Raw genomic sequence first — 13,830 nt, 5'->3', positions numbered from 1 at the left:
GGTCAACAACATTTGCTGTAAGGGAAAACTGTATTAAATGTTTGAATTAAATTTTTTGCTAATTCCTTCAAATGAGGTTTTAGCACAAACATTAGAAGCATAGCAAACACAGGAATCACTGGATAAAGGTTAATCTTAAAACAGTTTAAAACTTGTTGCAGGGCATGCATAAACGCTCTTCAGCATCTCAGTGTCTTATTTTTTAAAGAACACAGCTGCTTTCCCAGTCCTTAGAGAGTCCACACCCACCTGACCTCCATGATTTACCACTCATCTCTCACGAAGCGACACGTTCCTTTTGATGTTAGATGGACATATAACAGTTGCTTCACAGTAGCTATGTTAGTAAATCAGTCACATTCAGCAAGCCCTGTGGGAAAGCAACTGAAGATATTCATAAACAATGAGCTCTGAATGATGAAAGGATTACATTGTAACCACTGGTGAAAGAGGGTATATGGCTAAGAGTGAATTGTACAGTATCTTCATGCTGATTAGATTAAAAAGTCCTAAGAAAGAATTGCAATTGAAGTAAACCTTGCAATTACAACTAAAACTCCCACTACATTAAGCATATCCAGTTCTGATCCTGGTTGCACCAAATTCACCGATTGCATAATTCAATCTTTGAGATTTGATTTATTTATTTTTTATTCTTTATTTTGCCTTACACCCTGAATGTACCTCTCCACCATGAATGAGTTTCAATAAATATGTTTTAAGCCAAAACTTTATCACAAAACTATTGTAAATCAATGTCTGAACTACTGTAAAACAATGAATGAGGTAGCTTTTAGATGCTGTAAACACTTTGGACATCTGGTTCCTGTCACCACCACTGTGAACAATTCTGACTTGTTTTTCTAGAATGGTGCATTTCACATCAAACCACTTTTTTGTAGTTTTATGTACTATATCAGATTTTCAGGGGTCATACATTTCCATAGACTTTGTTAGTATTTGGTGGCATTGCCTTTTAATTGCTTAACATGAATCATATGCTTGTGGGTAACTTGCTTAGGGTGATTGTCCTGTTTAAAGTTTTAATGTTCTGGCTGATGTCTTGAGGTCTTGCTTTAGTATTTCTTGATAACCTTCCTTCCTCATGATGCCATTTTTTTCTGAAGTGCACCAGTCCCTCTTCTAGCAAAACACCCCACAACATGATGCTGCCACCCCCATGTTTCACAGTGGGGAAGGTGTTCTTTGGATTAAAAGCCTCACTCTTTTTCCTCCATACATAACACTGATGATTATTGCATTAAAATAATTAAAATTAAAATTTTGCTTCACCTGACTAGAAACCCTTTTTCAGAAGTCATTGTCCTGGTGCTCAACTACAAACTTCAGTCTGGCTTTTTTATGCTGGTCTTGAAGCAGGGGCTCCTTCCTTCTTCCTTACAGGCCATGGCGATGTCGGACTCTTTTAATGGTGGATGTAGATACTTTGCTACTTGATGCCTCCACTCATTCACCAGTTCCTTTGTTATTGTCTTGGAGTTCAGTTGAACCTTTCAGCTCAGCGCTGGGAGTTCATTTCTGCCTTCTTTCCTGAATAATGCAGTGTCTGTGTGGTCCCAAGATTTTTATATCTGCATACAATTGTTTGTACAGATGCTTATGGTACCTTCAGTTTTTTGTAAAATGATCCTAAGAAGGAAGCAGATTTGTGGTCCACAGTTTTCAGAGGTCTAAGCTGAGTTGCTTGGATCTTCACATAACTCCTAATTAGGCCAATTGGCCAATCAGAAGCTTTAAAAGGTTATTACCCAAATTTCTGGCATCTTCAAGACAACTTGGCAAATATAACCTTTGAGCCACTGGAAATCTGATATAGTGAAAAAAGCTGAAATAAATCAGTCTCAAACTGATTGTTTTAAAATGACCTCAAAGTTGACGTCCTAACTGACGTACCAAAGCAAATGTATGGTAAAATGAAATGTGTGCACTGCAGTTGAGAAAAATGGAGTCTGAATGTCTTTAGCTTAGTTGTATGTAAACTTTTGATCTCAACTGTACCTCTAAGCCAATAAACATTTAGGCACCTTTATTAAGAGGGCTGGCCAGAAGTACAGCTGTACTGGAAGTCCAGTTCCATTCAGTCCTGTGGCAAAATATATAGTGGTGTTTGAATAGCATGCAGCCCAGCAGTTCTTTCATTTTTTTTCTAGAACTACACATCCTAGCCAAGAATCCCTGAGGTATATATTTTTATACATGCACTGTTATAAATAAAGGTTCTGTGCAAGTGTATTTTCCATTCATCAAGGTACAAACAATGCAAATGTACCTCAAAGGCACAAAAGTGTTTTTAAGGTCCAAATGTGTGCCTCAATAAATTTTTTCCAGTGGAAAATGACATATTTCTACTTTTCACAACCTAATGTTTTAAAACAGAATAATAAAATAAAAAGCCTGGAGACGAGACGGGGTGTGTGGAGTCAATACAACTATAAAATATAATTTGATTATAAATATCATTAGTACCTTTAGTAAAGGAACATAATTTTACCATGTTCCATAGAAATTCTCTATTTTAAATTGCATTGACTTCAAGCACCTTGTCTTCACTCCAGGCTTTTTATTTTATTGTAGTTTTAAAACATTAGATTATGAAAAGGTACAAACACATACCTGGAAAAAACTTTTTTAAGGTACACAGTTGGACCTTGAGACCATTGTTGTACCTTTGAATGTATATTTACACTGTTTGTACCTTGGTTACAAAAATGTACCTGTATAGTACATTTGATAGTGTAATGGAGTGCAGAGTTCAGCATAGTACAGTGTGCTGTTTGAATTAGACTCCGTTCAGGAATGGCACTTCCAAAATGAGGACGCACAATTTGCAGATGTTAGTAGAGCTATCTATCTGCCTGGGTGTGGGCACTGTGTTCATATGTGTTGGGTGGGTGATACTGGGGTCGGACTAAAATAACTCTCTGCTGCCTTGGCATGTGGGGGAAAGATGAGGCAAAGTAGATGTTTGCTGGTTGGTTACTTGTGGGGGGGGGCTTTTTTTTGCATGTCACTTTCCCTCTGAATAGGCTATTAAAAAGACACAGCCGGCCTGCAGCCTGATCTCACTGGGTTGGCATACTATGCTGACATCATCAAGGCCGCCAAGGTGCAGTGTGGGTGACGTGGTCATGGAAGGAAGGGGGCGCTAGAGAGACTCTCTGTTTCTGAAAAGGTACAAAAGTCCTGCGTGATGGCTCATGTTCCCTGGATACTCAGAATCTATTTATTATCTTTCCCCCTCTGTGACCCTGTCCTTTAATTTAGGCCTCTGATTCATCTGCTATTCATTTCGCAAATAATGCAAAACGCCTCTACGTTTACAGCTGCCTGGGCGCTCCAGCAAGACAAGAGGCAGAGGGATTGAGAGAGAGGGGGAGGAAGAGAAAGAAATAGAGAAGGATTTGGAGTTAATGCCTATGCATATGCGTGCATATGCTCCAAATGAAGAGGAAAGCTGAATACAATGAGAAAGAAGTTAGGCTTACATATCAATTCAAAAGGCATGTATCACGTACCATTCTGCATGAGACCTTTATCTACCTATCAGCACCAGCATGAACTCATTCAGGCATTTGTGCTAAGCACATGTCAGCAGTAAGAGGAAGGGGGTAGGTGAATGAGGCTAAACCTTCAGGCCTACGCTTTACTCCTATTGACAAACCACCTCAGGCACAGTGGGCCATTTGATGTGACATTTTTTTCACCTGGTCAACCCAGACTGGTGCTTTAGTAGCTGGAGTGATGCAATTGTAAATGCCTGGCTGACAGATCTGGGGATCATGAAGAGAGAGTGGAGGCAGCAAATGGGGCCCGGAGTTAGCTTTTCAGTACAGTGCTTAGACAGCCATCACTGGGGACATAGCCCAGGAATGGAGTGGGTGGGGGACAGTTTAGGGGTGTTGCTTCATATCTATATCCTAGCAACTGAGGGAGTACGATACCCTGTCCAGTTGTTGTTAGGGATTGGTCAGCAGGCTGGCATTGACGCCGCCCCTCAGCTTGTAGCCCGTAGAAAGAATAACCCATCAAAGCATCTTCCACACTTGAGCCACTCCTGTGCACTTGATCTATCTGCACTTTAATCTGTCCGAAACAACTTCTTGTTGTTGCTGTTTAGTCGTTTTTATATTCGTATCTATTTATCCTAGATCTGACCTCTTACGTCGCCTTGATAGATGTGCTTGTGCCACTCGCTGATAGCTTTCGAGAAGATCACAGTCTGGCAGTATGACATCTCCGTATGCAGCCGTACAGTTCTGCCCAGAACACGCCTTTCAACGGTAAGGCAACCTGTGTTTCACTGTTAGTTTCAAATATTCATGCCTAGTTGCGAGTCAAGTTCAGCGTCATCAAATTTAGTGCAGTACAGCTTGTGGACTATGAATACATGCTCAGTTTTAGTCAGTAACAGAACTAGGTGGGTTGTGCGAAATTTCTCTTCTGCCTGTATACTGGTGTTTCAAAAAACAAATGCATTGGCTTGGCTCACTGTTCAGTCCGAAACTGGGGCAGCACTATGTATTACTTTCCTGGTTCTGTTCTATTTCTGTGTAAAGCGGAAGTTATAGCTGTCTAGTCTGAGACTGTGGAGCAGTGTCTGGAGATGCAAACATTTGTATCTGTGCCTCCAGCTGCTGCCGGGCACTGATATTTATAGGTGCATGTTCTTATGGTAACAATGCAAGTGTATGGGAGTGTCCAGCTTTTTGGGCAGCCAGACTAGATACTTGAAACCCTGAACCTGCTGGTCCGCTCAGTGTTCAAACGCCGCTGAACATTTTGCCGCCGAACCGGACAAAGCTGGACAACAAGCGCAGCTGTAGAGCTAGCCAAGGAGGCCTGTTCTCACTTTGCCACTGTGTTCATGTGTGTTTCAGTAATGATGTCCAATGCAAGTTTTAAGATGCCCCTTTAAACCACCCCTGAAATCGTGAGGTTCATTATTATTAAGTATGCAGATATTATCTTACACATTTGCAGTGGCATGAAAGAAGATGGAATATATCATTGCTGTCAAGCTTTTTTTATTTATGTAATACCAGCCTCCCTTCATATTGTGTAATTCATAATAAATGGACCAACAGAAATGGTCAAAATATTTTTTTTTACATTTTGTTCCATTATAAGTTAAGAACATTTTTCCGTCTCCTGTAAAGTTACTATTTTGGAGATATGAGGTTTTGTTCCAACAGCGACAATATTAAACATAATCTGTGACTGACTCAAGAGAAGTAAGAATCCTTTTAAGTTTTTTTTATGAAAAAGTGTGAGAGCACTCAAAGAGAATGATTAACAGCTTACATCTTATGTAAATGTCTCTGCGTTCTGTTCAAGCATTACAAACCGTCACTGTCGTAACACACCCTTGCATCTCAATTTTTGTTGTTTTTTAGTTTTTGCAGAATTTCAAAATACCAGCTGCTCTTTATATTATGTTAATATTTCATGATGAATGGACCAATAGAAATGCTCCATAACGACTTAGAACAAAATCTTGTTACATAGACTTTCACTGAAATTTCTGATTTTTTTCTCCTTCACCTGTAAAGTTACTTTTTTGTGATACAAGATTTTGTTCCAACAATGATGAAACACAAACAATGTTGAAGAAAAATGTAAATGTCGTTTTCACCTCCTCTTATTTCCTTTTAAAAAGGCCCCTATTAGATAGCTACTACTTTTTAATATCTTAATAATAACATATATCTTAAATCTTTGCCATTAAGAAAGGGGAACAGATTAAACTTTTAAAAAAATCTGTGATTGAACCCAGCCAGTCATGTAAGATTTCTAAAAAAAAATACATCCTAACCAAAACCATAATTATCTGTAAAAAAGCACAAAAACACATCTGAATCTACAAATGAGAGTCTATTGAAAAGCTTATCACTCTTGTAAACTGTTCTGTGCTCCGTCTTACTGACACAGGTGCGTTTTCCCTTGTGTGCTTGAACTGTTGAGCATACTTGACCCTGATCACAGGTGCCTATACCTGCAGTTGTTATTTTAGTGTCCATTCCAATTTCCTTCAACCTCTTTTCTCTCCAGGAAAAGAGACCAACTTCATTTCAGGCTTTACACATTCCTCACTACTAAAGCATACCATTGCCATTCACAGCAATGCCGATCAAGATTAAAATGAGTAAATATCAGTTAATACCTACATTATTTCATTGCATTTCCATCTGAAAAATATCCTATTATTTATTCAGTGTTGCATAAACTGAACATCAACATGCAAAATAAAAACAAATGTCCACAATACAATGTTAGGTCTTTAACTAGTAATATAGAAAACTAAGCTTGCTTAATATGTGAGTTGATTAATGTTTATTTATCATTTTTAATGTGCATTTTACCCCAAATATGAAATAAAAAAAAATACATAAAATTACCTTTTTTCTTAAACCATACTGCTTTAGAGAAAAGTCTGAATAAATACCATAAATCAGAAGTCAAGTGCTGTGGCAGCGTGAATGGAAGCCGCCATTTGTTTGAGTTCATTCAGACTTTTTCTCTGCCTCTGTCAGTTGAATTTGGGCACAATGAAAGCACGCGACTGAGGGGAGGAGAAACCTCCAGGGCTGCTCTTCTTTTGTTTGAGCCTTCATGTGTGTCCTGCAGCCGCTGGTTTGAGGGATGAGGGAGGGGGGTCTGATCTCTTTGAACACTACCTGGCTTTTGATTAATGAAGTCACTGGAGAAGGCCCCCCACTAACCCCCAGATCTCAAGGCTCTGTTTGTTTTGATTGCATTTTCATCGCTAGATGTGACCAACCTGCCAGGAGACAATGGGCGGCCCTGTTTAGCCGCGACCCTTGACCCCGTCCCGTCTGCAAGAGGCCCAGTCTGCGTTTAAGTGGACGCAGTGCACCTTCCCCCCTTAGGCTGAATACAAAACCCCCTCAGTAACCGGATACCAGCCGCCCACCGCCCCCACAGCAGCTCCCACTAGAGATCAAACCCACCACACACCAGAGTGTTCTGCTGTGCAGAAAATAACCACAATGAAAAAATAGAGATGAGATGACTATTGTCTCCAAGGAAGTTTTCAAGCCGTTTTTAAAGTGGTGGCCTGTAACCAAAACGTAAAGTTTAAATAGCTTTCTCATGGATGGATTTCAGCAAGTATTTTATAAACAAACTACGCAGGGAGACGAGCTGATAAGGAAATTCAGTGGAAATGCTAACGTGCCCGCCAATGTGATTGAGCCGAAATTACATGGTGGCTTAAGTAGTCACTCTATGCAAAAACAGCATGACTCATCGACAGCAGCTGCCAATGCACTAGTGGGCTACCTGCTTTGATTGATTTATAAGGCCTTACCAAGGCCATATGGTCCAGCTGTGAGCTTACACTGAACCAAAGCTTTGGCGTGTCCACATGACAAATCTAATATAAATGAAACAGCTGTGAGTGGAAGACTATGGCAGAGAACCTGACCATAAACTTCTGTCATTTTGTGCTTGTAAATCTTCAACACGTGGATCATATGTAAAAGGTCTGGATGCTTCCATGAGTGGGTGCTGTACCTTTTTGTGGGACCATGATGTCGTTCTTGGCTGACACTCCTCGTCAACTGGATTGTGTTTCTGGCAACATCCCAGCGTTGTAGGGGGCTCATAGGGTCGGCTCAGGCCTCTACCTCCTCCTCCTGTCTGACCTTCTCTCCACTCTGCATCCTTCCTTCGCTTTGATTGGACCTCCGTCTCCATCCAGGGTTGATGATGATGATGTCATGACACCGGGCTGTCAGTCGAGCTCTCAGATCTCCAGCAGTGAATCTAAAACATGTCCCCCCGCTACGTGTGACATGAGAAAGTAGCTACTCAGCACCTGCTAGCGACCTATATAATCCTGGTGTTCTCACTGGCCTGAAATGTTGACAATATTAAATGCAATAACATATAAATGAGAAGTACAGACACTTAATCCCTGTGGAACGGGACCTTAGGCCATTTAATAGCCATTACATCCTGCGGTATATAAGTATCATTTTGTTTCGCGGTATAGAGTGCTGTAACACATGGCAGATCCGATTTAGAGCCCACATAAATGATGGGCCACTCAGGAGACTCTCAGCGCACTATAAATGAAACCTCGGCTCCCTGTGATATAAACACTTTGCTTGAGTTGCTTACACCTGTTTATATCCTATGATTGAGCTGTTTACTAATGTAAAATTCTGAGGTGGGTAGTATTTCAATTGACTCAGTTTCATGTACTTAAGTAAGATTTTGATGGATTTGTAGCTACTTTTCTGAGTAATTTAAAGGGACTGTATCATGGACTGAACTTTCCTCACTTTTTTGAAATAGAAGGCTTTGTTGTAGTACATAAACTGTTTAAAACGTTTCATTCCATTCATAGCATTCACTCCCCCTAAGCTGCAAAAACAGCGTGCTTTGAATTCAATGGCCTACAGCAGTTTTGCTCCGCCTATTCACGTTAAAGTAACACAGAGTGTTTCAGCCCAGACTGCTTTTTGAATGAGGCACAATATAGGATCAATTAGAACAGAGCTCATTACATACATTGGTCCTAAAGGCCCAGTAACAAAAACAGCTTGTTAATTCTTCGAGATAAAGAGAGGTTAGAAAGCAGTCATATAAAAATTAATTATGACAAAAGTCTTAAGTGGGGAGGGAAGATATGGAATATGGGCCCTTATATATGTGAAGAAAATAATCTACTTTTTCCTCTGTTCTGTTTAATTTACATTTAGTTCCTAAACCCTTCTTTTTTAGTTTTCATTGTATGCTGTTGGTTCAGCACCTGGACTGCTTTGCTGCTGCTCACACCTCTTACTTTAGAGCTTTAGCCACCCAGAGTTCCCAAAAAGAGAAGAATAGCCGCTAACAAATATACTGCTGTACTAAGACATTCCACTAGTTCCTTAGGGAACTCAGTACTTGAGGAACATTTTTGACCTGACTACTTTTTAGGGATGCACAGTAGTATCGGAATAATATCAGTATCGATAGATAATTGCTTAAAAAAAGGATCAGCACTGGACAGATGTTTAGATTTGACTGCCATTTCAAACTAATATTTGATGACATATTTACTGTACTACAGAAGAGCAGGTCGTTTGGGCGATGACGGTAACTTGCATAAAATATCTGCATTTTATTCATTTTACTGCATTTGTAACCCCACAGAAATAAATATTACATTTCTCCATAATCCAGGTGGAAGCAGTCTAATTTTCACCTTTTTATACACGTTTACATATCGCCATCGGCAGACATGTATATGAAAAATATCAGATATTGTATTGGTCCAAAATTCCAATATCGATGCATTCCTACTACTTTTGCCTGCGAACTTCAGAAAGTAGGAAATTTGAGTAATTTTGTTCACTGTAGATGGTTGAAAGCCTTGACTGAAATCAGGAAAAAGGTTGTTTTTGGGTCTTTGAAAATAGAATAAGCAGTTACATTCCATCATTGCACAAGATATGTATTATCTCATTTATACAGAATCTCCCATGCAAGTCTGCAAAAAACAATGCTACAAATTTTACACTGACAACATTTACAACTACCTAGGTGTAGATGTCAACTATGAAGGATGGATGTGTGGATGCAGGATGATGGACTTACTAGGTTAGGCACTTGTGAGACTCCGCTGTGCTGCATTACAGTTTGCAGCTGAGGCTTAGAGCACACATTAGGCCTGAAAGATGCTTTCTCTCCCATGACAGGCTTGGCAGCACAACGTTATCTGAGTAATTCAACCCCAGCATTCACCTTGTGCCACACCTCTTTGGCTGAGCATAAAAAAGGGGATTGCCCATGCTTTTCTTGTTGAGCTGTCCTTTTGGGGAACCTTTTAAGCAGAGAAAGAAGAGTTCTCCATGTTATTGAAGCTGCTCTGCCAGTCTTCACCCTTCATCATTTAGGAATTAGTGTTAATTCTGTGGTATTTCCAGTCTTAGGCCTATCCCTTAATGCTTATTCTGTTGCGGTGTTCAGAAGCAGGCATGACTGCATATTAGGCCAACATGGATTCAGAATCCATGTGTGCACAAATGGTAACGTTAGTTCAGTAGTTTAAGCTGATGCCACACCTACCTTTTTGGCTGAGCATTAAAAGGGGAATTGAACACGCTTTTCTTGTTGCTTCTACCTCCTGCCAAGTCCAGATCGTACACACTGTGTGCTTCTTTGCAGCTGGACCATAACTACATTGTGCAGGCATGTTTACTATACACAGCTCTACAGTGCGACCAAAACGCTCGCATTTGCTCCTATATTTGAAAAAACATTTTTCTTAGCAGGCTACCAGTTCATCAGAATATTTATCATGTAAGCGTGTAGATTTTGTTAGACATGGCAACGTGGAGCTACTGTTTTGATAAGCAGTAAAGAGGAAAATTACTCAGACTGTAATTTCCCCCATACTATGTTTCATGTTTGCTTGTAGTTGAAACCAACATCATAACTACAAGCACAGAATATACCCCAATTTTCACTCTTCCAGGTGAGAAAAAGGTGCTTTATGTTCAGGTTCTTGGCAATCTTTTAACCTGTTAGCTAGCTGATCAGCCTAGTTCTAGTTAAGAAAATAAATTGTAAGTCCCTCAGTTAAAACAAAAAAACGGGTTCTTACTTCATCAATATACTTGGTGGTCCATGCAAGCAGCATTACAGTCAAAGGTTATTCTATTAACAGCACAAGGTAATACAGGATCCAGCTGTTCTGACAACTGCGGTCATAGGTGTGTGTCATGTATTTTACAAAGGCTTAGAACGCGGCTCATCCAAACAGAACTATGCCTTTTATAATTGTATATTGGTGTGTTGATTGTTGTTGTAGAAGTGTAAACAGAGAACTTATAAGTAGATAGGAGAATTACCACTCTGTAATGTCTTCCGGGTTTCTCAGACACTAGAAGGCGCTCCCGAGCAAGTCCAAAATGGTTTAAGATGGAGCATTTGAGCAAATGGGAAGAGGCCAGAGTTTTCTAAGCTACCGCCAATGATATTAGCATATCCGCTGGCAGCTAAATGTCACATAACGGGGGTTTTAATGTATATTTTCACAAACGTGTTTAGTTAGACTATACACACTTGTAACTGTGTTTGTCTGTAACCTAACTAGCTAGTTAGTAACAGCTAGAAAGTGTAGCCAGCAAGCAGTATTGTCTGTTAACACAAAGGGAGCTGCCCATGTTTTTAGCCGGACTGTGCGCAACATTCACATTTATCCTCAGACGTTTCAAACTGAAGATGTTTTCCATGACAGCACAGCTATTATGAATCGCGTCTAAATTCAGAATCAGGAGCCAACCCGCTTCTACAGCGTGTAAGAGCACTGTATTCCGTTCAGTATTTCGGCATTTTTCGCGTTTTAGTAGTTATTGCGAAAACACCCGAAGTCATGCACGATGTAATGATTGGTTGGACTCTGTAAAATCCGCCTAGCAACCAATATGCACTTTGATTGGTCACATTTGGACCAATACTTTTAAAGAAATAAGAACGTCATGTCTCATCGGTTTGTGCAGTCAGTACTCCGTACACCAGCTTCCCCATAAGGAGCAGTTTTCCGTACAGTGTTTTCCCTGCATTTTATTTGAGGTTTTATGAAATCTAATTGCATAAAAATAGACATTAACTGATTATACTGATTATAAAATTGAATTATTATGAACAATATGTGCAATGGATGATGCTACCATGAAAAAAAAGTCTAGTAAATTGAGGCAGTATTGTGAAGCTGCGCAGCTGAAAGGAGTCTGCTAAGGTCACTTAGCTGACGGTGTAAACTTAGATTAACAACTCAGTACTAAACATACTGCGTTTCATGGTGATGATCCATTGTTTAATATTCGTTGTAGTGTTAAATATGATGATTAAACGTGCTAAAATGCATTTTAACTGGCTGTGAAAGTTTTCCCCACCCCACTCACATTCGCATCCCTGGGTTTCCCCACCCGCCATGTTCGTGTGGCGCTGGGGGGTCGGTCACTATTTGCATAGATTTGATGTCCAAACCCAGGTTAGATGGTCTTTCCAACCGATTTGATGGAAAAAGGGATATATGATAATGTCTCAGATGCATCTTTGACAAATGTCAAGAAAGTGTTTTTTATTACACAGACAGAAATATTTGCAAGTGTACGGAATACTGAAGTGTACGGAATACCGTGCTCTTACGTTAGTGCTGCCGTTTGCAGAGCGCTCCCATGTTATCAACACAGGGTTTTGACGGTTGTTGACGGTGGCGTTCAAAAACACAAGCGTCGCAGAAACGTTCCACTGGTTGTGTCCTAAACTGAAGGCAGCTGTCTCGGTGCCTTGCTGACTGTGCTCTCTCATAGGTCAGTGCTTTAGCTACATGGCAGCGCTGTGATGAAGCTCCACGCGACCGAATTACATTTGAGACGCGCTCCGAAGGCAGCGATACGTCACGTCGTTGCCAAGATACCAACAGTTCACTGCTGTCTGTTGACGTCTTTTAGGAAGGCTAGCTAGCATACAGAACTTTTTATAACCAACATAAAAAAACACTGTTTTCTACACAAACCGTTTTCTCTCGTCCACTGTGTCAGTGTTAATGTTTTCTCCTATTTTTCCTTACGCATTGGCGCTGACACGGAGGATGCTGGGAAATGTAGTCAGCGAAGGATACATCTGCTCTGCCCTCAAAAACGGCACGAGTCATTCAGCTGTGCAGTGTTTTAGCTAGCAATACAGGCGTGAGATTCAGACATGACTGAGGGTCCTCCAGCCTCAGGACAAACTGAGTAAGCGGCGTGTATCACGTCACAGACACAGCCGCTGTTTCTGACTCGCTGCTGGAACGAAAGAAGGTTTGTTAGCCTAATTTGTGCCGTTGATATTTTACGTTCTGTGACATACAGCGTGCAACAGGCTAACTAAGCTAGCTATCTGTAGTCATAAAACGGAAAGTTTTGGTCCTGAAATCCACCTTTTTTAAACTGAGGGGCCGACAGCTTTTTTTTATTATTAAAAACTGGGCCCGTATATAGCAGGCTAAACAGGCTAAAGATAGCTAGCTAGCTAGTTAGCTAACGGGCAAACGTATCAGTACACTAACATCAATATTCAGTTTTACAGTGGAGTATTTAGCTTAGCTACTGAACGGGGTCCTTTAATATAGCAAAAAAAAAGTAAAGAATATGTTTATTTCATGTCTTACGCGCTTCAAATGTCTGTTCAGATTACAACAGCAGCCTAATCTAAAAACGTCCATATCGGCCGACGGTTGACGTCAGACAAAGACTTTACAACTGACCTGTGCCTGTGAAGATTAAAATTTAATAAAATGGAGACACTTGGAGCGTGTAAGACATTAAACAAACATATTTGTCTTCATACTAAATACAGAACAAATAAAACTTGTAATTAATTTATTATTTTTCTATTCCACACCATCACTATCAGTTTGGCCTGACCATTCAGGTATAAGTGATTCCTAAGTTTTAGGCCCAGGACACACAAAGCCGACCTTTAATAACTAGCAGCAACTATGTCCAACTGATCATCGCCTTTCGTCAGCTCTTCGTTGCCTCTTCTTTCCTGTGAAAATTAGCACTCGAATACACCAAAAAGACTACAGCAGAAGTCTTAATGCGCCTGTGACCAAAGCAATGACACTATAGTAGGAGTTGGCAATAGGCTAAAAACTGTAAAACCGCAGCGTAAAAATTGAAAGATATATTATTTGAATGTATTATAAGCTTCAAATATACATATATAAGCCAAATCTTGTGTGTGAAATTGAAGGTGAACTGATGTTGGTGGCGCTGGGTGGGTAACAAGGCTGCATAAAAGCAG

At 40.2% G+C, this 13,830-nt stretch overlaps 1 protein-coding gene across 9 annotated transcripts in view; it reads left to right on the top strand.

Moving 5' to 3' along the window:
• Positions 1–4,036: 4,036 nt before the first annotated feature.
• Positions 4,037–13,830, top strand: part of tp63 (tumor protein p63) — a 66,420-nt gene continuing 56,626 nt past the window's right edge. For 4 of the 9 annotated variants that reach the window (XM_036570348.1, XM_036570347.1, XM_036570350.1 and 1 more), the window contains exon 1: positions 4,038–4,301. In XM_036570348.1, coding sequence (XP_036426241.1) covers positions 4,249–4,301 — 53 coding nt within the window. In that variant the 5' untranslated portion in view covers positions 4,038–4,248. Of the gene's footprint in view, positions 4,302–12,690; positions 12,843–13,830 lie in introns of those variants that run through there. The other 5 variants (XM_036570351.1, XM_036570355.1, XM_036570346.1 and 2 more) reach the window with 4 other exon arrangements.

This window comes from Colossoma macropomum, unplaced genomic scaffold (genome assembly GCF_904425465.1).
Source record: "Colossoma macropomum unplaced genomic scaffold, Colossoma_macropomum, whole genome shotgun sequence".
Classification (NCBI taxonomy): Eukaryota; Metazoa; Chordata; class Actinopteri; order Characiformes; family Serrasalmidae; genus Colossoma; species Colossoma macropomum.
Note: the sequence above shows the minus strand (reverse complement) of the source record. Positions and strands in the feature narration are given on the sequence as shown.